The sequence below is a fragment of the Macrobrachium nipponense genome, chromosome 7, assembly GCF_015104395.2.
Source record: "Macrobrachium nipponense isolate FS-2020 chromosome 7, ASM1510439v2, whole genome shotgun sequence".
Lineage (NCBI taxonomy): Eukaryota > Metazoa > Arthropoda > Malacostraca > Decapoda > Palaemonidae > Macrobrachium > Macrobrachium nipponense.
This window is the reverse complement of record NC_061109.1, coordinates 96,156,884-96,183,383: the sequence shown is the minus strand read 5'-3', so window position 1 is coordinate 96,183,383 and position 26,500 is coordinate 96,156,884. Positions and strand designations below refer to the sequence as shown.

The following is a 26,500-nucleotide window of genomic DNA, read 5'->3' as shown; positions in this document are numbered from 1 at the left end:
TGTGGTGCTTCGAGGTGTTCCACTAGGCCCATGTTCTAAATTTTGCCGTTCTTTAAACAATTTGATTTTTCTATGTATGATTCTCTCCGGTTTATTAAGCTTTCTTGATATCTCTCCAACAGGAACTTGCACCGAATGCAGTGCAATAATTGTCTCTCGCTCATCTAGGGATGTTTCTTAGACCGATAAATGACACATTGACATTAGATTCCCGTACACATAACATCAAAAGCAATAGAGTGAGGTCACCTGGTTCACACTGTTAGGATATGTTTTTTTTTTTTTTTTCTTTTTGGTTTTAAATTTGATAGCATTTTGTGAGATTCCAATGTTTTCTGTAAAATTTAACAAATGGAAAAGTTCAACTACCTTCAACTTAATATTGAAATGATAATTTAAGGACTATGTTTATGCGATACTACTAGTGATAGGTGTCTCCTATCTATTTGGTAATGTATATCTATGGTTGTGATATGACGTATTTTATCACTTCGTTTCGTTCGCATCAATTTTGCTATATGGAAAATAGTTTTACATAATAACATAACATAATGTTCTAAAGATATCAGTGACTGTTTTTAACGTCATTACATATGATTTCTTCCATCTTTGAAAAAAAAAATAGATGAATAAGGCATGAATCGTGCGTCAGGCAGGTGAACGAAAAATTATGAAACTCTGCCAAGAGTTTTTTGGCCGACAGTACATACATATAAGGGGCCAAACTTGGGTTTTTTGTGTACTCCGATTGACTGGAATTTACTAACTATGCATTACAGATAAAAGCTGAATAGATTACATTATCAGCCTACTTTGTGGGAAATTTCCCGGGTCCAAGATCTAGGCTAGCCTAGGCTTAGTCGTCACCCAAGTTATGTGGACTAGGTTAGCGTACCTGATTATCAAATATGTTCGGACATATATTAGCATACTTTCTCATAGATCTAGTTAATAGTGTAATGCCTGCTGTGGCTCTCCGTCATATCTGAAGTACCAGTTGGTTTTCGATATAGGTCTCTTTTCCGAGCGTGGAAAGGGAAATTTCCCTTTTCATGTCCAACGTAAAAGCGCTCCTCTACTCCTCTGTGATTAATACATATTTGCTGAACAAGAGGAAAAGTACTATAATATAAAAATACTTCCCTAATTGAGGAATAATCAAGGGAAGCTACATTAACTTCATACGTGTACAGTGGAAGTGAGGGAATAATAGCTTGTTAGAAAAAATATCGTCAATGTTGAAGTACGAGAGAGAGAGAGAGAGAGAGAGAGAGACTTTAGTCTGAAAGGCCGCCAGAGATTAGTACCATAATATACGGTGATGTTAACTACTGTTCTGGTACATGATTCCCGCCTCCTCTAAGGTCATCATTTGGATTTCTTGATCGAAATACATGGATGACCATGTTTTACCTACTGTACACGAGATTATGAAAGGAGCAAAACAGATCTGACATTTCGTAAGATTGCATTTTATGCTTCGTTCACGTCATTGTGTTTTTCCCTTGGCCTCCCGAACTACCTCCTTACCTTGCTCAAATGTTTTATTATTAAATTGGCTCTTTATTAGTTTAAAATGCATACTTTTAAAGCTATATGAGTTGTAAGAAAAATGTTAAAAGATCATGGGCTAAAAAAAACTCATGCTAGGCTCTATAGGCCTAGGAATACTGAGCCAAAGAAACTTGATAGTATACTACAATACATTTCCTTAAAGCTTCGGGTTTTAGACCTATATGGAAAAATAAGAAGGAAATTTAACACAATACCACAATTCGAAATGGAATTGTGGAAATAAACTATAAATTATAAACGTTCATCCTTTAAAGATCGAAAACTGATAGGAATCAACTTTCCAAGCAAGTAAGCCTCTCGTAGCCTTGCAAAGCATGTCACTGATATTTTACAATAGGCCTTACGACGGAGTGTCTGCAATAATATTGGATTACATACATACACATACTATTATACTCACCAAGAGCCATAGTAAAGAACGCAAAGTTTTATTGACTGACAGATGTATAAACACCAATTAGAACAGATGAGACAGATCTAAAAACCAGATTTCTCAAGTTAGGAATGCTCAACCCAAGATGGAATAACATAAGGTGAGATCGTCGGTCGCTCGGTTCCCGCACTGTGACGTCACAGGTGCGCGTCGACTGGGCAGTGCACTTAATGATTACGTATGTTTTGACAGTAATTTGTTGCTATGCTGGTGTTCACAATTTCCATACAGGAAAATACTTTCTCTCTCTCTCTCTCTCTCTCTCTCTCTCTCTCTCTCTCTCTCTCTCTCTCTCTCTATCACTTAAAACACAGTTATATCAAGATATTTAAGACCTTACCATACAGAATATAATCTTGTTGGAATAAAAATAACGAAAGTAACGAGGGTGAATGAATATGAAAAAAAAAAAAAAAAAAAACTTTCCAGACTTTTATCGAACTAGCGTATTGTTCTTTTATTTACCAAAATGTACTGAAGAATTTTTTTCATTTTCTGTACACCTTTTTTTTTTTTAAGAAATTCTGACTTCCCTTCAGCATTTAATATCTTCATCCTAAAATGGATTTTGCACCTAATAAAGAACTTCATTACTTCTTCTGGAGCATCAATGTTTAATTCCCTGAAAATATTAACTAATTTCGTAATCCCATCAACGCCTGGTTTCAACTGTTCTCCATGAAAAGATTTAAAGAGTTATTCCATTTCCTTTCAATTACTGACAAATTGAGGACTGGGCCTAAACAGCACTTTCATCCTCACTTTGGAGATCCAGTCGTTGTTTAGGCCTTCAATTTCTAGGAATCCTAAGGAAGAATATTTATTTCTGTACTTATGAGCTATATAACCTCCTAGATAATTTAAGGCTTCCATTTCTATACCATATTCAGACTCTACTCCAAGATATACAAAATCCTCTTCCTCCAGCTCATTAGGTAGGCCTTCCTGAGGAATTCTCATCAAGAGATGAGCAGAGATACATAATTCAGAGTCTAAGTCAACATGACTGGAGTCACTTTCTTCAGAGGTTTTGGAAACCCAAGACTTACCTGGTTCCATAACACTAGTATTGCTCGTACATGGCATGTTATCATCATTGGGAGCAACATTATGACCGTGATTGCTAAAAATGTTGTTCTTACCTAACAAGAAATTCCTCAGTCTACACTTGAACTCAGTCTATACTCTGACCCCACGATATCCTTTAGTGGGGTTTTTAAGAAATAAAAGGTCTAGGCCTAATTATTGTCTGCACAGGAAGACGTACTCAGAAGTACGTCATTACGCATAGGTCTATTACGCATAGGTCTAATCACCTGTTCGATCAACTTTACATTCATAAAATGAATGTATCAAAGAAAAAAAATTGGATAGCCTTAATCAGATCATTTCTTCATTCATTGCATAGGCTAGGCCTAATCTAATTTAGTAATTCATTTCAAGAATTTAGTCCAGGCTACTTATCAACAAAAGATATATCACTAAAAATTGCACTAATGAGATTGTAAACAAATTGTTGAACCATACCAGACTTTACGTCCTTAACAGGTAAATTTAAAGAGAGAACTGCGGTTTTCTTTAATCTGTGATAACTTCTCTGGTAAAGTTGTGGTAGCAGTTCATATTGAAGATTTCTTTCGTAATCTTCTGTCCGGAAATGGACAGAACAAATCCTGGCATCCTTAAAATTAATATTATCACTTCTTTTACATGCATTAATCCATACTTTGGACTCCTCGGGGTCTTTAGGGAACCTGTGAAAACAATTCCCATACTGTCTGGAACTATTAGTGCACCCAAATATGGAATGCACACCCATAATCGTGAACTGCAACAATGCAACTGTCGGAGTGACAACCAGGGCTGCCAGGTTTCCACACTAAAGAAATCCACGCACGGTCTCAGATAGTTGCCAGTTATGCAATATATTCGACTTAATCGAACTCTGTGGAATGAATAAGTTGTTTATCGTGATCTTGTAAGTGCTCAAAACTTAGCGGTATGAATTCCCAACCAGTAGCTTTTTTTTTTTTTTTTTTTTCTTTTAACATTAATAAGTTTTTAGCTCATATTGTTTAAACATTTAGTTAGATTTTGATTCTAGTTTTTTTTTTTATGAGCGGGTAAAAGAAGCAAAACTTCTCAACAACTGTCGGTACTCCTTTAATTTGACGATGAAAAAAGTAACATAGGTGTTTTTATAACAAGTTTATATATATAAGACATCTTAATCACATCATCGTAATGAAATATAACGATAAATTTATAATGATGTTCAATCCGGCATTATTGCCATAAATATAATGACTAGACCTATATCTTGGGCCAACTAACACTGTTGGTTAATGCTCGTAAGTGAACTTGAAAAAATAATTATCACTGTACTGTATCATTGCTATTACATAATTACAATCACTTTCATGAAGAATTGAAGCTGCAAATGTAATAGTAAGCACCGGTGTTATAAATGTCTTATTTTTTAGAGAAAAAGTAAACTGGCAACGTATTCTGGACCTAGGCTAATGTACTAAACCATTTAATTTACATGAAGATTAATTACACTGCATTATACAATTTCTTACTTTATCGTTATACAAAAGTCATGTTCATTTAGGGCAATATCAACTGACAACGAAATCATGAGCGCTGTCATCTATACTGGTAAAATAGGCCTATGATTTTTGCTAAGGTCTTACGTTTATAGCTACGAATTACAGTTATGAAATCATTTAAAGCCCGTTTCCATTTCCAAAGTTTGTCACCGTAGTTGTAGAATAACCAAACTGATAGAGGCACATTAATAATTTTCACATGCAAAAATTGCAATGTGTATTGCAAAGCTGTAAAGTCATCGCTGAAAAATATTTGCTACCAAATGGCAGTATGAATGTATGCATATATTTTACAAAACTTTCAAGAACATAAACCATCAAAACTAGCAAATTAAAAATACTCTCTAGTATTATGAAAAAGAATAAATGCAGCTTTTGTTGAGGGCCAGATTGAAAATAATTTTGAATAGGTAACTGAGCTGGTTGGAGCTGGAGCCAGCCTGTCATTATTCCTCCAAGTTCGTACGGTCAAGATCTAGCTTATATTCTAGTCTTGGTTTGCACATGATCAACGGTCAGCGTTATGCATCTGATAAACATCCAAACGCATCCACAAATTAAAAAGGATAAAACTAATTTTTCATTTTTATGGATATTTGTGTGTGAGACTTATAAAATAGAATAGTAAAAAATTTTCATAACTTATCATTAGATTTTAAACGAGCATACGCTTTTCAAGTAAAAGCGTGGAAATTTTTTTACGTGTGGATTCCCACACTCCACACCTGATCACAATGTGGACAAGATAAGCCGTATTCGTGACGTCATTTCCACACTTCGGCAGCCCTGGTGACAACTTTGCATCGCCCTGTCGATGTGGTCCAGTGACGTCACTGAGAGAGGGAAATTAGCGATCGGATCCCTCGGTGAACACACCTTATGTTATTCCATCTTGGCTCAACCGTTAGGCTACTCCTGGAAGACGGTTTTCGTGCCAAAACGCATATATGTTGCTTTTACAAAAACTGCCATTAACGCTTTCCGAGAAATATGTTGAAATTAGACTTAAAACTTGGCTAAACATACCTTTGGTCCATGTTGATAAAGGAGATAACGTAACACTTGTCGAAAGCAGTATACGTAGTAGTCAGTCAAGCATCCGCTCCTTACTGCTAACCTCTCAAGATTGATGATCATTCATGACATGATGACAGTGACACTCGCAGTGTTGCCACATTTCCACGCCAAATACTTCCACGCTCTTGTTTATTTTTAAAAATAACGTATATAAAACAATAAATGCTTTCTTTCACAGTCTACAAATGATTTCCGGTAACTTCCCGTATCAAGTTAATTACAGTAACTTTTTACATTTATTAAAATAATTTTAAATATTATTTTAAGTTACCTTAATTAGATAGAAACCATAGAGGGTAAATAACATGGACTGGAGATCTTACTGACGAGCGTGTGACTTCGGGTGGCCATTTTGGAAGTTCTCGGTCCAGGTCATAGTACTATACTTATTACTATTATTATTATTAGTGTTTTATCTTTTTAGCATTATTATTATCTTCTTAATTTTACTATTATTATCATGATTACAATTATTATAGTATTTGACCCAATTTCACAGAGAAAAATTACCTCACAATAACAGGTTAACCTAAGCACTCTAACCATTGCATTTGTGGTCAAGGCCTAAGCATCTGCTCTTGTATCTAAGCAATGTCTAGCATAAATGGTTCTTGTAAATTTTAGGACTTTCTTTGCATACAGTCACTAAAAACTAATTAAACAGTAATGTGCAATCACTAAACACTAACACTCGCTATACACTTACAATCACTAAATACTTACACTTGCTATATACTCACACTCACTAAATACACATTTACTATAATACATGCACACTGACAAAACACACACACTATAACTCACACTGACTAAACTCAATAACACTAAACACTCACTGAAAACTCAACATTCACTAGGCACTCACTATAAACTAAACGCTCACTAAGCACTCATAAAACACTAAACACTCACTGATTACTCATTAGCCTAAACACTCAGTAAACATTTCCAAAACACACAATCCTAAACATTCATTAAAGACCAAACACTCATGAAACATTCACTAAGTACTCACTACACTAAACATTGGCTAAAACCTCACTGTACAGTAAACATTTACTAAGCATTCACTATACACTAAACACCCGCTAGACCCTAAACACTCGTTAAACACTAAACGTTCACTAAACCATAAATGTTCATTAAACCCCAAAACACTCATTAAGCACTAAATAGTCACTGAACGTTCACAGACCACTCATTAAACGCTCACTAAACACTCACACATTAAACATTCACTAAACCCCAGATACTCACTAAACATTCACTAAATACTTACACACTATCACAGCAATGACTAAAGCTAAAAAAAAATTTTTTAATAACATTAGATAACGAAAAAGAAGTATTATACGTGCATAAATGCTCTGATGAATCTGACGACAAGTAATGTTTTAATTGATGTCCCCGTGGCGAATTGTCAATTCGATTTCACTTAGGAATTTGGCAAAAATGAAGTGGTACAAAATTAACAAAAATAACTGGCTGAAAATGATGAAGTGTAAAGACTCAAACATTAGCGCATATTAAAAGGTTTTATTTTACCTTAAAGCTAAAAACCTTTTATAACTAAACATTTTAATCGATTTTAAAGGAAATTTATGCAAAAAATCAGACCTGAGAGCATATTCATATAATTTCTCTGTAGTTTACCATTCATTCATTTAGTAAAATGTACTTGTGGTTCACTTCGAACATTCCACCTCGGGTTTCCGGCGTCCATTATTGATGACGTCATCAAAGAAAATTTAAAAGTCTGTGAAAACTGTTTTCGTTACCTCCTGGTGATGGAGCTTTAGTCTACAGATTTTTGCGAGGTTTGAAGTGTGCTTGTTTTCTGGTTTCGATTATAGAGGGAAGATTTCTCATCTAGGAATTTTTATTGCCTCAAAAAAAATTAATTCCCTCTGTTGAACTGTTCCTGACTTTGCAATTCGTTTATCGCTCAAATTTTCTCGTGTTAATGACTTACCAGTAACTGTTTATCTTTACAAATTCTAAAGCATATTTGAAACTACTATTATTAACGAGATTACTTTAGTGAGTGTTATAAACAACTGCTATTCTATCACCTCTCATCCAATCGAGTTGATAACGGTTTTTAGATATTTAAAAAAAAAATTATTTCTGCTAACTTCAGCCTAATGATTTTCTCTAATCGAGAGTGAAAGGGGCAACATCAGGCTCGTTGACGAGTTAATGTATCATAAGGATGGTACAAATACGATTGTACAGTTGTATAGTGGATGAGTGGATGTGTAGCCAACTGCAGGGCGAGACTAAATACAAAATGGTGAACGTTGGACCTCTAAGTTCTGCAGCATTTGAACGAACAACCCATTCATCAATGCAAAGTGAAGAAGTCTCAACAATCCAGTCGCATCCTACAAGCATCGCAAGCTACTGCATCTCTCGATGAAGCTGTCCTCTCTCAAATTCCTAGTACAAGTAACGTAAGCAGGATTATTAGGAAGTGAAGACACTTTCATCCCTGCCATCTGGAAGGACGGGATATGGAAAAAAAAAACACACACACACACCAGAATTTACGACTATAGATTCTAGGAAGACTTTTCTTCAATAAGTTTTGGGGGTAGATCTAGGGTACTTATCCGCGGCGGCCTAGAATATGGCAGTTGCGGTTTTTCTATGCAGTTTTACCTACTGAACAAGAATTTTAAGTAATATTTATTCGAACGACTGTAATTAACCCCCCAGGGGCCAGTGCCAAACACGGCGAAATAAATTTGACGGCCCCCAATCCTTAGTGGATGTCGTATCCGCGGTTACGTTCCTTGCAGTCCGTGCGGACTGCTTCTGTAGAAATACCGAAAATTGGTCAATTGATTGAATTGGCTCCAGAAATTTATTAGCTCTTTACCATTCTTGTGGAGAAGGATAAACTGGGTACCCCGGTGTCTTTGCTATTTTCCCAATTAGGACTGAATTAACATATACTAGTTTTGACAAAAACATATACCAGTTATGACAAAATTTATTAGATTTTGAAAATTAGTGAAATTGCAAGCGAAGGTGGACCCAAAAGTATAATTGACTTTGAAAAAGCCTATAGATGGAATAATGACTTTTTGCCCCATTCTTTGTCTTGAGTGATACTTTCATTTTTCACACGCTTGTAAAAAAAATGGTTGACCTTTGGTTTAGACAAGAATACCCTAACAGCAAAGCCCATTCTTCTGTCATCGCCTTTGTGCCAAGCTAGGATATTATAGTGGTTTTTCAATACTCTTAGATAATGATACGATACCGTAGGAATTTCTAGCTTACTTCGAATCTACATCTGAAATGAGAGAGGAAGGCTAAATAACAGACGAAGACCTGCGCCCATGTTTCCAATTAGCTTTTGGAACACCCATTGTAGTGTAGTCATTTCTTTTCCTGCACTGACAACAACTTGGAAGCATTTCATTGTGGCTTTAATAAATCCGTAACTTCCACTCCGACATCTGGAGGTTGACGCACTCGCGGATGAGGAACGCCTAGAAAGTCAAGCGAATTCAATTTGAACGAGGCGATTCACTGTCATTAAAAGAGAAGTATTTAAGACTTGAATGCCAGGCTGTTAGTGATAGTCCTAAATTATAGTTCTTATGATGATAAAATGTTCGTTTTACGTTCTATTGCTTATAATATGCATATTTTATGTCCTATTCTAATTTATTCATTGCGTATGGTTATAAACTTTATTTTGAAATAAACTATCTTATTTAGTCACTCGTATCTTTAAGTGTTAAATCCAATCACATTTGATGTGCTAACTATGTCAATGATGGGCAATTTTACCAGTGGCAATTTTACAGTGGTGGTTTTGCCAATGGCAATAGTCCTAACGCCGGCTGGTTTTGTGCTGAGGTTGCTGTGTACTCTACCTATTCACCGATTCACCGTAGGTTGAACATTAAACCAGTATCTTGGAAGTCATGGCGGCATTATGGTTTTACTAATCCACTGTTGTAGACATTCAATTTGCTGATTTTCAATTGAGAAGTTCCCTTGAAATTTCAGCGGATGTATTAGCTGAAGTGCCCCGATAGCATCGTCTAGTTAGTTATGGAATGGCTGAATTAGGTTTTTCGATCAAGACTCCATTTATTGGGTTAGTCTTTTAAACCTAAAGTTTTAGGTTCGCACGGTAGTAATAACGGCATTACTTCTAATCTTCAAATATTAATTTCTTTCAGGATTTGATTCCTGATATTTGCCGGTGACGAGATTACCGGAACCTGTAACAAAAGTCTACTTGGAAAGTGCCATCCTTTTCGCGTTGCGTAAGTGTTGACTTGCTTTGGTGTTTTGCTTTTTATGCAAAGCAGTCTCTATCCCTCAAGTCTTATCATAATACTAAAATTGTAACTGACAGCTGAAAGACAGTCATTTTAGTTATTAATACTGATGATTCTTGAAGTATTTATGTACTAATAAAAAAACTGCCTTTTAATTCGTTAGGAACTACATGATTGGCTTAAGGAAACTTGCACACTTGAGCCATCTGTTTGCCAATCCAAGGAACGTTGCAGAATTTAGAAGTTTTCTTTAAAATTATGTATTGACCTTAGATAATCAGAAATGTTTAATCTTATTGATATCGGTGGAGACGATGAAACAGATCTTGGCTAGATACAATAAGCTGGTTGGTGTTTAACTTGTGCTCAACATCGGTAATGTTATTCTCCAGTTATTCCTCCTAGAGTTAGTCCATTAACGAGCTATTATTTTCGTACACCCTTGATTTAATCCCCGCCGATATTTTATTTTGGCTTTTTACGGCAGTAAGCAAAAATTTTTAATTTTATCATAATGTACTGATACACCATATCTTAATGCGCTGTCAGATTTAGTTTCCTTTCCACCCTTTTCTAGATAAATCTCGAATACTTAAACATTGCCTCAATTTTATAGTTTTGTTACGGAGTAATTCCGATGCATTCCCCCTGAAAAATTAATATTTTTTTCTTTTGGTAGCAACATCTACGGAAGACAAAATTGAGGCTGACTACATCATTGATTTAAAGATGAGTACGACAACTACTTTTGTTGGGATTAGTGATAACCAACGTCTCAGCAGCAGGGTTTTGAAACCGCCTGGTGGTGGCTCTTCGATCTTCTTTGATGACTCTGAAAACGCTGGAAGCAAGTCTACCAAAGTGCAAGCAGCTCCTGAAAAAAACGAAGAGCAGCAGTCTCCAAATGCTGAAGTTAATAGCGAAAGTTCTCCATCGGTAACTCGTGAAGGAGATGCCACTAACTCGGCCAACGTTGTCGCTGACAAAGGTGCTGATCTAAATGGCGCCGTTGCTAAGGTGGCAAGTTGCTCAACAACTCCAAACTCATCAAAGCTGGACACTAAAGATCGTCTCTTTGGGGAGGAGACAAGAAAGCAGAATGCAAACCCTCGAGTGAGGGATCACCAACGTAGTACTATATTCTTTTGAGGAAAATTACCTTCAGTAGAACCATAGCTACTCCTGGCGGGACATGGCGGGACAACTTCTAAATGGTGGCAGATATGTTAATCCTAATCAGAGGTGGCATGATTCTAAGAGTGAATATACAAACCTTATTCACCTGTTACAACTGAAGCATGAGTACATTATTCCAAAAATTTCGAACCTGAAAGTTTTCCAGCCCTTAGAATTTTTATTTTTTAGTGTAATGCACATTAGCTTTTTGCAGTTGAAGGAAATGCTAGCCAAGAAATTGGGTACCATAAAAACTGCTAATGAAGATTATGCATCTATTATTCCTACTTAGGTGTGCACAAAAATTTGTAAGTTCTTTGTTTATGTGGGAAAAGCAAGTTCGAGCTTTCGCAAATTTCATGAAGAATGAGTTGTTAAATGTATTGGTTACCAATGAGCGTGTATTACTAAATCCAAGACAATAAAGTAAAGCGGTTCTGGTGGAAGTTGTAAAGCAATTTTAAGTGTTTTTAAGTACAGGTTACCGTGTAGTTACCATCGGAAGAATCTGGGAAATTCCTATTTTAGTGTGGAATAATTCATATTTTAACTATACAATTTGCTAAACTAACCTGAGACAGGTAAGGAGTCCCGGGGAGGTCTGTTATGCAACGTTTTGTTTAATGCCCTTAATTAGTGAAGCTTTGAAAAACTGTGATTAGAGCATTTTATAATAGTTTTACAAAAGGGAAATGAGCTTGTGTATGTTTGCCCTTGATACCGCCTAACCATTCTGTATTTACCATTGCTTTTGTGTGCTAGGAATAAGTAGATCCGGTGTTACTACTGGCTCAGCAGAGTTTAATAAACTTAATAAACCTATGATTAAGTTTTCTCTTAACCTCTTCTAGTGAACAGAACCAATAGTCCATGATATGAGTACTTCTTTACCTATGCAAAATCCTTAATATTCGAAGTGATTCGTATTAAGTAGAATTATAAATCTGTTCCACAGTAATTAATATCAAAAGCCACTGACAAGGTATCTGGAAGGAAACTTTCTCCAAACTGCTGAGATAAGTAAACCAGCAGGCGCTTTCATGTGGCTGTCACACTGTCCTAGTTTGTATAACCTTTTTATACAGTAGCATTTTAGTTCTGGGCTTAATTTGGACACTAATTAGGGAATGGATATTTGATAACCATACTGTAGAGCGCAACGCCACAACTAGTTCCCTCTGTTTATATCGCAGGAATGTTCACTTGACTAAAGCTACTGATTAAAATGCTAAGTCATCAAAATATTGTAATCAAAGCGTTGTCTCCTATTCTCCAATCTTAAACTGCTTTACGTCTATATTGCGTTATAAGAGGTGGTCCGTATATAGTTAACCAAGTCTAAACTTTGCAAAAACAGAAATTGCAAACTACGGAATTCTCCTTGCATTGTATTTAAAATCATTCGTTTAGGAATTAGAACAATAATGGCAGAAGATAAATCTTGTCTTAAATATATCTTACGGACAGTGAAGCCTCGCTGGAAAGCTTTTTTTTTTTTTTATTTTTTCTTTTTTAGAACAGTAAAATGGACCTGGACATATCCTATAAATTCCGTTTCAACAAGGCTTAATATATCTGAACTTTATGGTTAGTGGTTTCTATTATTAATTGTTACAGAGGCAGTGTCAGTAAGTTACCCGAAACCTATTTCCTTTGAGACTTGCAAAATATAAATTGACGCTTAACATTTATATCCGAAAAAATCCTTAATTCCCTCAGGCAAGTCGTTAAGTAATCAATCTCCAGAATGTAAAATTTAGAATGGGTTACTGTCCCGAATCCAGGTAAAAATGTCACGGATAAAATATTCACAAAAGTGTCACAGAAAAAACAAAAAATCTTTCCTAGATAGATCCACAAGGGTAAATTTTCACCTCTTATATATATCCATGTATCCACCTTTGCGGCGTGTTTAGTACAAGCCCGTTGGGGATTTTCGCTTATTCGGAATGCAAGTCTATAAACTACCTTCTTCTTGTTGTCGTCGTTGTAATTTGGGGTGGGATAGGAAAGCCTAAAAAGGTCTGAAAATGTGTTTTGCGTTTCATTAAAGGGACAGGAATTTTAGGATAGGATATGATTTATTTAAGGTGCGTCCACACGATCTAACAATGTCCGACGGACAAACATTGTTACCAATTAACAATTGTCTGTCGGTCCTTGCCTTGTGAGCAGAGTAAAAGCAGTGGTATACAACCTCATCTGGTATCACTGTTTGTTGCCAGATCTACTTCCATCGTTTCAACGCTTATGACGTCATCCTGCTTCGCCTATGATATGGTAGCAATGTTTGTCCTTCGGACATTGTTCGACCGTGTGGACGCACCTTTTGAATAAAAATGCAACAAATATTGTGCGTGTTAAACTGAACAGATAAATTTATAATAAGAAATTATAAATTTTATCTCCATCGTTGGTGAAATAATGGGCCTATTTTTTATAGATTTTAGCTCTTTTAAATTTATTTGATGTACTGAATTTACAGGATATATTTGTCCAATTATATGAACATGTTTAATTTGTCTCCTTTTTATTTGATCCTTGTTGCTAGCATGAGTAAGACTAATTTTGAGTATTAATTACGAAGACTACTTCACATTGTTAGGAATATAATATTTGCAATTTATGCGTCGGGGGAAAATCTTGCACACGCAGGTGGAGGTTGAATCACGCCTTGTTTGTTTTAACTATGTATTCACCTTTGCGGCGTGTTTAGTACAAGCCTGTTGGGGAATACCGTAAAAATGAAAGACTAAATATAAAAAAAAAAATAATAACCCCCAAGAAATATTGCGAGTTTTTCCCTGTGAATTTATTACCGGCCACCATAAATTGATATCTACTTTTTTTTTTTTGCCTGTGACTTTTTTTCTTAGCCAAAAATTGTTCCTTTTTCTTGTGACTTTACTTCCGGCCACCAGTGAGTCCCGGAGCATTTTTTCAGGAAGTTGTTTCAATGAATGTTTCAGGATATTTCCCAGAGTTTGGTCACAGAGGCAAAATGGCAGGCGTTCAATCGGGGCAAGGTCGACGGGATGACCAAGCAAATACTGAATTTCTGAGTTCACTACATGATCAATGTAATCAAGTTTTATGGGCGGGTATTTAGGTGTTTATGGCACTAGTGATGATCCGTTGAATGTTAAGGTATTTCTTTGTGACTCTTATTCACTAGGCCTCCCAATATTTCATACAACGTTGTTTACATAGGCTAGAAATTTTATGCGCTCTGTTCGTGAGTTTTACATATCGACGGTCAATACCATGCACGTGTCTTTTATATATATATATATATATATATATATATATATATATATATATATATATATATATATATATAATGTTGGGGGGGAAGGGGCGTTTGCTACCACGGATTTGCTACTGCCCAACAAGACAACAATTCATTTCACCCAGAAGCAAGTGTGGACATGGCAATTATGCCAAGGGGGATGGAACCGGTTGAAGACCAACGCAGCCGGACAATAACGAATCGTCCACACGGTCGAACAGCGTCCGACGGACAAACATTGTTAATAATTAATAACTGTCTGCGGTCTTTGCCTTGTGAGCAGAGTAAAAAAACAGTGGTTTACAACCTCATCTGGTACCACTGTTTGTTGCCAGATCTACTTCCATCGTTTCAACGCTTATGACGTCATCCTGCTTCGCCTATGATATGGTAACAATGTTTGTCCGTCGGATATTGTTCGACCGTGTGGACGAACAGTAAGAAGGTTTGCAAGGTGTAACAGGAGTAAAACCTTGAAGTTGCACTAGTAAACCATTTTTAGAGAGAGTGGAAAGTCACAGTGAATCTGAACGGAGGTACAATAAAAGAAATGAGAAAGGTTCCAGCTAGGGACAGCACCACCCACCTACTGAGCATAGATGCCGGGAGGTCACCTGCTCCCTCTACCAGCAGGTTTTCATTCCCTAAACTATAAACACAACCCATCATTATTCCCAAGTGTCATGCACAATCGGGTGTAACCTGTGTATTTTACTTCATACACTAATTTCTAAATTCCTTCAGTAGTTTACAATTTCATTTCCGTAATAAACAGAAGCAATAGCAATTAAAGAGACCCATTGAAACAACATCTCAGATCATTGTTTGTTTGGTGTTTTTACGTCGCATGGGACCAGTGGTTATTCAGCAACGGGACCGACGGTTTTACGTGACTTCCGAACCACGTCGAGAGTGAACTTCTATCACCAGAAATACACATCTCTCACACCTCAATGGAATGGCCGAGAATCGAACTTGCGACCCCCGAGGTGGGACGCATTTCAGATGATGCATCCACATGAAGCACTCCATATCTAACGGCAGTCATGTTCACATCTTCCTAACGTCTTTGATTACTTAGTTCGATTATTTTGCTCATTTATTTCCTATTTGGTGTTAAATTCACAAACTAAACCAATAATATCCGTAATAGTTACTCTCCTAAACAATCAAACCTGAGAATTATCAGTCTTTAAATTGGTTTCATGGACAGAATAGAATAGAACGTAGCATTTAAGCCTAAGGCCAAGCTCTGGAACCTATGAGGTCATTTGAGGCCATTTAATGCTGGAAGGTGCACTGACGGCATTACCATCCTATGGGAGTTTCATCGATAGTTGTGAAAATAAACGGTCATTATCCTACAATAGTGACATATTGAATTTAATGACATACGAAATTTAGGCAAAAGCAAAGCGCTGGGACCTATGAAGTTATTCACAATCGAAGCGGCCTATTAAACGGAAATCACAAACAAATTAAATATTTTTATTAAAAGAAACTTCGCATCGCAAAGCTTTGTGTGGTCAACCAAATTTGTTTGCCAAACGACCTCCACTCTTCCTACCAACACCATCCCAATTAAAAACGTCGCGTAATACTTAAAACGTTAAAGAATTTAACTTCAGTATTTTAGATTTTCAGAATTTCTATAATATGACAATTCTTTTCACCTGCGTCAAATTCTATATTTAGCCAAGTAGCTGACCATCACATTATCAAATGTCAAACCAATGAATAGAAATAATTTCTTTGTACTAGCTCCATGAAACAAATTAATATTAGTTTTACCTTCTAATTGCACAGAGTTCTAAAGTAATAGAATGACGTAACTTACATAATTTTTTTCTCCCAATAAATGCAACGGCACTCTTGGTACTGTATATTTATCCAATTAGTAAGGAGTCTTGATTCCAGCTCATTCTCCCACAAATTAGCTAAGGGCATTAAGTCGTCACAACCAATACCACATTTCCACTAGAATTGCTGAACGAAGCGAATATTCAACAATTCCAGGAGGATGTCTTGCATTAATTTGCTTAAGTTTAAAATTTGATATAAGCCTTTCACACGAGTATTCTCTCACACGTGAATACTGTAACACTAGAACGACCGAGCGGTCATTTTGACCGGAATTTCACTTTCAAATGCATTTGTTTTCGGTAGTTTTTCCACAATCATGATTTTCCGTGACTTTCCATTTCCCCGGGATGTATATTGAACTATAAGGAAACTGAAATTAGGTTTTTGCTCTACGAGATTTTGCGTCTTTTTAAATCTTCAACGACAGAACTGTCTAAAATTGTAACCGCTGGTCTATATGGGGGATTCCGTTGGTTATTGTTACGTGGAACCTACACGTAGTATTTGTGACTCATTATCATGTATGTTATAATTAGTCAATTAATCGCTGCAGAGTTTTGGCCACATGCATCAAAAACTTTGTTATAGACCACCCGGGAATATAATGGTGGCAAAGCAGTTATAAGATGTAGGCGCCCATTCATAATTATATACCGTATATTTCCAGCAAGATTTACTAACATGCTCAATGGATTTCTATATCTAGGTTAAAGACCAGTCAATTTGCAAATCAACCAATCTCCGAATATGTAGTTAAGTTAATAAAACCATAAATAGGAAAAGAAAAAATGTGTCAAATGTTTAAATTTTTTTACTTCACTAAAACTGGCAGAAAAATTACAAATGAAACCGCTAGTCTTGAATCCTGTCAGACTGTAGATTCCCACAAAAACAAAATCCCATGAGGACCTGCAAAGTTGACTGGTGCTGAAAAACAATCAATACATTAACAGTGTATCAATAGAAGCCAAACTAAAATGAACTAATACTTTGTAGACATTGAAAATTAAAATATTTAATGGAACTATAAATTACTGTACTGCTTCGATCTATGAATTAAACGCCGTAGGTAAATTGCAGTGGAAGCTATATTGATGCGATACTGCAGCATGTTTCCATAACTACTAAGAAAATTAACAAGTGCCTAATAGGATACAGCAATGGGAATAAGACTCCAGAATTTTTTTTTTTTTTAATTAAAATAAATATTAATCCCTAGAGTACAAGTAAGCACATTTAAAGAGACGACGCATTAGTTATATATGTTTAACAGTTAGTTATTTATTTTACAGTAATTTTTTATGTAAAAAACTTTTTTTCCCAAGTTCGATATTTTTTTATATAAAATTTTTCTCTCTTTCCCTGTGTTTTACGGTAAGGCACTCAAATACAGATTACAGATTTTTTTAATGCAAGTTTAAAGATTATGTATAGAATTATTTCAATAGTAATTTCAGTACCCTAAAAGTTACATGTATACCGTTCAACCGTCACTAATCTGACCAATAACGACTGTCGTTCAAGTTAAGGGATTGTTATTACAGGTTGTTGTGAAGTTCAGTATTTGAAGAACTGTTTTAATTTCTTTTAATTACTTTTAATACATTTCAGTGCAGCAATATTTCAATGTAGCATAATATTTCATATCAGGTTTGATAGTAATTATGCAAGTTTTTCAAGATGGAGGAATCTTTACAGATTGTATAAAATCCAGACAGTTTCCTTATTACGAATAACTACACACCAATGTATCAGGATGCTTTAATAAGCTAAAATATAGGCTATTACAATGCCAATACATGTGTAGTCATTTTGACCGCTCGGTCGCTCTAGGTTTGCACAATTGATGGTTGTTCTAGTCTCAAACCGTTTGGTATATTTCTATGTGAAGTAGTTTTTAGCTTCAACATTTATAATTATATGGATGATAAATCAGATTTTACATACTTTGTTTTCCCCTTATAAAGATACCGATGAAGTGGTCAAGAACTGAAAACTAAAGGTAACATTTCTTTTAATTACACACAGGCTAATGGTAGGTTAACGACTGCAGAATATCATAGGAACGTTACTTTCAAACCTATAAGCATTTTCATGAGAAGCTCAGCATAGAAAATTTAAATCCAAATGAATAGATGCCTACTCTATCTTGTCGACATCTTGATCCCTAGAAATATCACACACTGAAAGGTTTGCGAATCCGCCCCATTCTGCGAGCTTTCTTGAATTCTGGTTCCTCCAGTAAGCTGTAACCTGGAACAGAAAAACAACGGCAGCAGAATATTTTCTTACGGCAATTACTTGACAACTCAAGTCATGAGAACAACTCAAGTCATGAGAACATTAACTCTAATATTTCAGGAAATAGGTACGATAACAAAGGATAATTAGTTACGATAACTTTCAATTTAAACAATTAGCTATAAATAACCAGTTACTTTTCTCCAATCACTGCCCAAACTACTAACGTTTCCAGAGGCCATGTAATAGTTTTTTTTTTAAATAACTCCTAAAATAACTGATGGATTTCCATGATATCAAAGCAGGGAGCGCTTCATACAATGGCTTAATTTTGGGAAATACTGTGCATTGCCAATTACGTTTCATTAACTTTTTTACTTAAGAAAATGAGGCTAAAGCCAGTCATAGCCACCCACACATTCGCAAAAGTGATGACGTCCCTCAGTGACGTTGGTATAACGTTTCTTCCCCTGTACCTCCCATCCCCCGAATTGTTAAACGCCTGTTTAACTCCATAGATAATTGTCATATGACCTACCCCAAGCAATACGAAATTCTTTGTCAGTAAAAGTTCAGCATACCTGGTAATGTGATTCGTGACTTTAGACTTTACCTAAACACAAGACTAACCTTTTATATCTTACCCATCACTTACATTGAAGATCAAGAATGAGACTTATGACAGGAGACGAAAGAAGCCATGCTAACCCTACACTTCGCACTTCAAGCGAGTGTTGGTAAAGCAATAGAAATATATTGTTTCTTTAGGTTAAGCCGTAGGACTCATTATTCCATATAACACAGGTTACTCGATACATCATTGCCAGGAAGAAAATGACAGAGCATTGTTTGATATAATTTATCATATCAATTTCACCAGAGAGAGTAGCTTGAATTCCTTAGAAGGTAGACTTCTAAAAGATGTTTCATATAAGGGCATTGACATCGGCCATTTGATAAATTTTGAAATCATATATATATTGTATATATATATATATATATATATATATATATATATATATATATATATATATATATATGTGTGTGTGTGTGTGTGTGTGTTCATACATACATAAGATTTATTATATTTCAACCTATAGTTTTATATATTTATTTACGTTATAAGTACCAGTACCTATTTTTGTTACTTAAAAGGTATGTGACAAATATCATTGCGACTTTGTCACTGGAATTATACCAGACTTCAATTAATGAACCAATCAACCTTACTTTGAGAAATCCATTGACATTGTCTACATGCCAAGCTGATATACTCGTATCAAAGGATTCATTAGCTTTGCTTTTCCAAAATAATGTTATCACCAATTGCTGGAAAGCATAGATATATGAGGGATGAAAAAAAAACAAGAAATGGACACTATAAACCTTTTACTCATCATCACTCTCAAGGAAAAGATCGTTTTCCTCGTCACTATCAATGTTGATGATGACCGGATCTATACTGTCTTGAATATTATCTGAAAGCCAGTAATCATCTTCAAAATATCTTGATCTCCTGACAGCGCCAGCCCACGTCTCCCCTGTTACAGCAAGCCTGGCCTCTTCAAGCCTGGCAAAGAGATCAGCACGGGTAAACCGCTGCAACGAGGAGCGCACCTGTCGTTTCATACAGCCCCACACCTGCTCGATGGCGTTGAGCTCAGGATGGGCAGGGGGCAAGCGAACCACTTCATGGCCCCATTCACGGATTATATTATCCACAATGTAAATTGGTTTCGGCCGGTTGCCCCTGCATATCTTTAGAAGCTCAGGGCGTGTTGCGTGAGCTGGATACTGTATTTTCGAGACCTGAGCCAGTTAACCAAATCCTCCTTTTTTGTAGCTGTTGTTGGGCATCGGCTATCTCCTGTCAATTGGCTATGGTATGGGGCGTTGTCTAGCACCAGCACCGAAGAATCCTCAAGCGACGGCAGGAGCTGTGATGTTAGCCACCGAATAAATATCTCTGAATTCATTTTTCCATGGTAGTCGCCGGTTTTATTTTTCGCTGTACCACCTGCTACCGCCACAAACCTCTCTCCTTCTCCTGGTGGCACTGGTGACAGATTGAGAGGTGTCCACCCACTCCTTGGTATGTTGCATTCTCGTCGTAAACCACGTCTCATCGACATACACTACTTCTCTTCCTTCATCACGATGTTGCTGGAGGGATCGTAGAGCATCAACTCGGCGGCAAACGACGTCCAAAGTTTCTTTCTTTAGGTACATTTTCCGCTGGGATGTTTTGTACTGGAAGCCCATGTTATGGAGGATTCGCCATACTGCCTTCTCAGATGTTTCTTCAGGAATGATATTTAGCATTTTAAATTTTCCGCTAAAGTGGCAATAGTGAAAAATCGCTTAGCAGCAAACATGCTGTGCACATGTCTCCTAATGGAACCAACGGTGAAGTTGTCAAAGACCAGAGGCGACGTATTTGATGACGCAGGTGGTGTTTCAGGTGGATGAGGATTCTGTCCACGGCTCACCAACACTCGGACAGCGTCCGGAGTCATCCCCATAGCATCAGCAACTCGTTCACATGGCCTGTAGGAAAATGAAATACAAATAAATACATTTAAATACTATATATATATATATATATATATATATATATATATATATATATATATATATATATATATATGGCTAGCAGTATATTGCAATATATCATGTACTTATTAAAGTCATACTTTCTTACCGATTTATACTACTTTTCAGGCGGTTTCTTTCTTTCGCTCTGTTGTAAATGGTGAAGAGTTTCAGCGCAATTGTAGTTTTGCAATGGCGAGGACAAGCAACATATTTGCCATGACTAAAGTCGAATCTATATGAAATAGTTCAGAGCTACTACTACAACTGCTGCCGATGATTACCTTGGATGTACTAACAGGGCTCTGAGGTAGGAGTCGAAGTCGGTGAAATTAATTCTGAATCCTGCTCCAGTCTTGCCCAATAACATCATTCCAAATATAAAACTCTCTCAAGGAAAAAAATTGTTTTCTATTTCTACTAATGTTTTATTTATTTATTTTATTTTATTTTATTATTTTAGTCGCAAATCTAAAATTTGTAGGAGTCCGAGTAGAATATCTCTCAGTGCGTTTCCACACCCCTGTTTTAAACCCTCTTCTTTATGTTTTTGATAATTTGTGTTTAACCATCTATATTATCTACCACCATAGAACATTTTATTGCTCTTCCGGCTCATTTTATATGTGCAGTACACAGTCTTTCCTAACAGGGATTTACTCGGTAGCCTAATAACAATGGAAATGAAGGAAAGAAGGCGAGAAGGAAGGGGGGGGAAGTACTAGGATAGCCATAGGTGTAAACACCGAAGGAGGGTTGGGGGAACCTCTGCGTCACAGTTACGTCATTAAGTACCACTTCTTCGAAACGCTCTGAAGGAGGGGAAGAAGTTCCTCTTTTTTCTAAGAGTAAACGGCTTAATTAAGCACATCTGTCAATTCATTGTACCACCAAAAATTAGGCCAATGTTTGAAACATTCATTGCTGTAGTTTCATGGAAATTCATAAGCCGGTTTGTTAGATATTTGGGAAAAACACTATTACACGGCCTCTGGAAACGATAATAGGTTATCACTCTTAACCATCTGGAATAAAGTTGCCTCTTACAGTGTTTATGCCAGAATCAAGCATTAAGGCTGAATAACAAACATTTGTACTTTACAATGCTACCTCTGCTTCTGGCTCCATTTCAAATTAATTTTCACCACTCAAAATTTGCATATGAATACTTTGAAGATTTACTATACTGAAAATCGCCAAAATCAATATTAAAATAACCCACATACTATGATCAAAGTCGTATTCTTAGAAAGGTACACACACACGCTGAACTTTAAAATAAAGCAAAGTCTGCAATGTGAGCTGCTGTTAGAGAGGAAATTATTAAATCATAGATCAGTTTTGCTACTAATTAAAAAATAACTTCCTACCCTAGGATACCGTATCTGAAAATTTACATTGGTACATCATCAACTGCCTGATGAAATTTCAAACATTTCAGGTGCTATAGAGCAAACATGATCAAACACCCGATTGCCATGGATAGCTTGGCGAACACAGCGTTCACTACAGTATCGCATTCAATAAATTAATGGGTACCAACAATTTTATCGAAGTCATGCGTTCTTATCTAAACCTTATTATGCTGATGCGTATTGCACATACTCAGAAGCCTTGTTGATTGATACCATTGGAACCTTGTGCCTTGATTATGGAAAGCATCCCAAGCATTTGACAGCCTTCGTGGAAAATAATTCATTGCCCACGTTCATGGACGGCATCATAAAACTATTGCCAGTATTCAAGAGTACCTCATACACATTGCCGGTGTACAAGAGTAACAAACGCCTTGCTGGTGTACAAGAGCAACAAACGCCTTGCCGGTGTACAAGAGTAAAACTCATCGCTCGAGTCCATAAGAGCAACAAACTCATCGCTAGTCATAAAAGCAAACAAAACTCTCGCTAGAGTCCATAAGAGCAACAAAACTCATCGCTCGAGTCCATAGACAAAACAAATCATCGCTGAGTCATAAGAGCACCATCGATCGAGTCCATAGCAAAACTCATCGCTCGAGTCCATAAGAGCAACAAACTCATCGCTCGAGTCCATAAGAGCAACAAACTCATCGCTCGAGTCCATAAGAGCAAAACTCATCGCTCGAGTCCATAAGAGCAAAACTCATCGCTCGAGTCCATAAGAGTAAAACTCATCGCTCGAGTCCATAAGAGTAAAACTCATCGCTCGAGTCCATAAGAGTAAAACTCATCGCTCGAGTCCATAAGAGTAAAAAAAACTCATCGCGAGTCCATAAGAGTAAAACTAAGAGTAAAACTATCGCTCGAGTCCATAAGAGTAAAACTCACGCTCGAGTCTAAGAGTAAAACTCATCGCTCGAGTCCATAAGAGTAAAACTCATCGCTCGAGTCCATAAGAGTAAAACTCATCGCTCGAGTCCGTAAGAGTAAAACTCATCGCTCGAGTCCGTAAGAGTAAAACTCATTGCTCGAGTCCATTAGAGTATCATACAAACTCATAGCTTAGTTTTGTTTCTTGTTTGTATGGTGCTTTTACGTTGCATGGAACCAGTGGTCATTCAGCAACGGGACCAACGGCTTTACGTGACTTCCGAACCACGTCGAGAGTGAACTTCTATCACCAGAAATACACATCTCGCACTCCTCAATGGAATGGCCGAGAATCGAACCCGCGACCACCGAGGTGGGACGCTAATACCATACCAACCACGCCGCTGAGGCACTTTCATAGCTTAGTGTTCGAGTAACAAACTCATTGTGTTCGTTGAGGCACATACAAACCCATTCCCTGGGTTCATAAAGGCACATACTCATTACCAGTACTCATATAGGAACTTACAAACTCACTGCTTGGGTCAAGAGTAAAACTCATTGCCTGGGTTCATAAGTGAGACAAGCTCATTCATTGCCTTGTTCGCAACATACAAAACTCAAGTGTTAATGGATAGGATAGCATCATAAACACTGCTATGCGTTGATTACCAAAGCTAACTAACCAACATACTTTACCACACCCCACTTGATGAACCTATGCAAAAAATATCCATGACTTGATTTCCAACTTTACTACAAAAAATTGCTTTCATGTTATCCCCTAACAGCTGAAATGCCAGCATTACTCTGGGTAACATTATGCATGGTTTTCATCGATTTTCAAGAGACTAGCTATGGGGGTAAGCAAGCCCAATTATCGTAAATGACCCGTACATTTAGGGAGATTCCCATAAACCCTTAAACCAGAATTTTTTGGTTGCAATAAAGGAAATAAAAGTTCGAATTTTCTGAAAATTTTGTAGCCTTAACACCAACTTTACGCTTAAAAATTTACACTCTGGCAAAACTTATGTAAATATTGGCTAACACTTAATGACAACGTAACAACAATCTATTTTCAGGAGACCTTAGGGAGCTTCTGCAAACGTAACCTAGTGGGAGATAGCCAAGCACATATAAACAAATAATACCTATCTGAATTAAAAATTAACAAAACTTTAGTACTTACCACCTGAAAGTAAAATTTGATTAGTAAGCTTTTTAAACCCCCACGAAATCCGCATAATATGTCATACGACCTACTATGCAGAACGTGGGGGCTCCTCCATCCCTCTAGGGGCGCCGCCCCCAGAGGGGTGGAGGATAATTGTATATACAGTATATGCAGTCTAGTATATACAGTATATGCGCAGAGTTCAAGAAAATTATATACAAATTAATAAAGTAAATTATGACAAATAAAATATGCCAAATAAAAAATGCAAAAATGTAAAAAATAAAAAAAAATTAAATAAGCATTTGAAAAGCAAATTAAAAACAAAATTAACAAGCAAATTCTTGACAAATTAAAAATCTTAATTTGCTCCAAAACTAAAAAAAAAAATTGAATGTCCTAAAATTAAAAGTTAAATTTGACAAATTAGACCTTTAAAACTTAAAAATGGTAAAATTAAACATAAAAATGGTAAAATAACGAATCAAAAAGGTAGATCCAAGCCCTTATACCGCAGAGAACTAGACTGTGGCAGTTGACGTTTTTCTATAGAATTTTACCTACTGAACAAGAATTTGAAGTAATATTTTACGGCCGGCTGTAATTCTCCTGTAATTTACTTTTGAAATCTCTCCTACGGTAAGGGGGGGCGATGGGAAAGCGGGTTTATGGGTGAGGTAAAACACTTTGGGGAAGGTTTTGCCATGTTAGTGTTAATTTAACGGTAGTACGGAAATGAGAAACCGGGCGAAAACGGGAGAAAACGTGCGAAACCGAGGCGAAACCGGCCGGAAAATAAACACAGGATAATATTGTTATAAATATGTATAATTTCGGTAAGGAATGTAATTTTCGGATGCAGATTGTAATAATAAATACTTTAATCAATAGATTTTCGTATTTTTTCAGACTTTAATCAATAGAATTTCGTATTTTTTCAGACTGGGTAGGAGTAAGGCTCTATCCGCCGTTTGCCAGCTGGACCGGTACACGGACAATCCGGACCAGGTTTAGGGACAAGATCGATTAAAATTATGTTTATAAAACAAAGAAATTTGTTTTTGTTGTTTTGGAAAACAACGGAGCGGCGGTGATATTTAATAGGGTCTATAGACCCTTAAAGGGTGTGCCCAAATTAGCAGCTAAGGAATTTCCAGTGATTGTTTTGCTACAAAATGACAATCTGTCTTAATTCTCAATTGTCCCATTAATGGTGTACCATTTTCTTTGATTCCAAAGTAAGTAAACCGTGCATGTTATAATAAGCATTTCTGATATTTGTGTGCCCAAATTAGCACCTTTTCGAAAAAGAGGGTGTAGCCAAATTTATGGAATTGCAAGGGTTTTTCGTAAGTTTTCAAACTCTTTGTTTCTAGTACATCTGGTTGAGTATAGTACATTTCCATTTTACTCACTGAGGATCATAATGCTCAGTTCAGCATATGGTAGGGCGCCCGTATCAAACGTAAAAAGTGATGGTGTTTTGTGATACGGCCACCGTATCACATGTGCTGAAAGGATTAAAAAATACCGCATTATATAAATTTAGATGTTCGATAGTCCAGAATAATACTTACCTATGGATCCAGTGGAGACATGCAGAACATTCTATAGAATTGCGTCCACAGTTAGAACGGCAGTTGCCACAAGGGTACTTCATCATGAGTAAAGAACAGAGTCGAATCGCAAACTAGCTATACAGGTAGTACTGGCAGTCAGAGAGACTGAGAATTATCTGTGCAGTTCTCAGCCATCTTTTATACTTAAACCAGATATTCTCAATTGCTACATAGACAGACATTACAGCGTTGTTTTGATTATTTTTAAAAAATCGTGGCTTCACACACTAGCTATTATGTTCATGTTACGGCAA

General features: G+C 36.5%; 1 protein-coding gene and 2 long non-coding RNA genes across 3 annotated transcripts in view; 2 read left to right on the top strand and 1 right to left on the bottom strand.

The window, feature by feature from the left end:
• Window positions 1-7,386: 7,386 nt before the first annotated feature.
• LOC135217714 (uncharacterized) lies at window positions 7,387-10,732 on the top strand. The gene is made up of 3 exons (XR_010315172.1): window positions 7,387-7,514; window positions 9,900-9,986; window positions 10,681-10,732. It is a non-coding gene; the product is annotated as an uncharacterized LOC135217714 (long non-coding RNA).
• On the top strand, window positions 10,731-11,150 carry LOC135217659 (jupiter microtubule associated homolog 1-like). Its single transcript, XM_064253626.1, has one exon. The coding sequence runs from the start codon at window positions 10,731-10,733 to the stop codon at window positions 11,148-11,150; it is 420 nt and encodes a 139-aa protein (XP_064109696.1).
• A 6,912-nt stretch (window positions 11,151-18,062) lies between these two features.
• Window positions 18,063-26,500, bottom strand: part of LOC135217176 (uncharacterized) — a 10,861-nt gene continuing 2,423 nt past the window's right edge. Inside the window, exon 3 of the long non-coding RNA XR_010315071.1 lies at window positions 18,063-18,582. This is a non-coding gene — a long non-coding RNA (uncharacterized LOC135217176). The remainder of the gene's footprint in view (window positions 18,583-26,500) is intronic.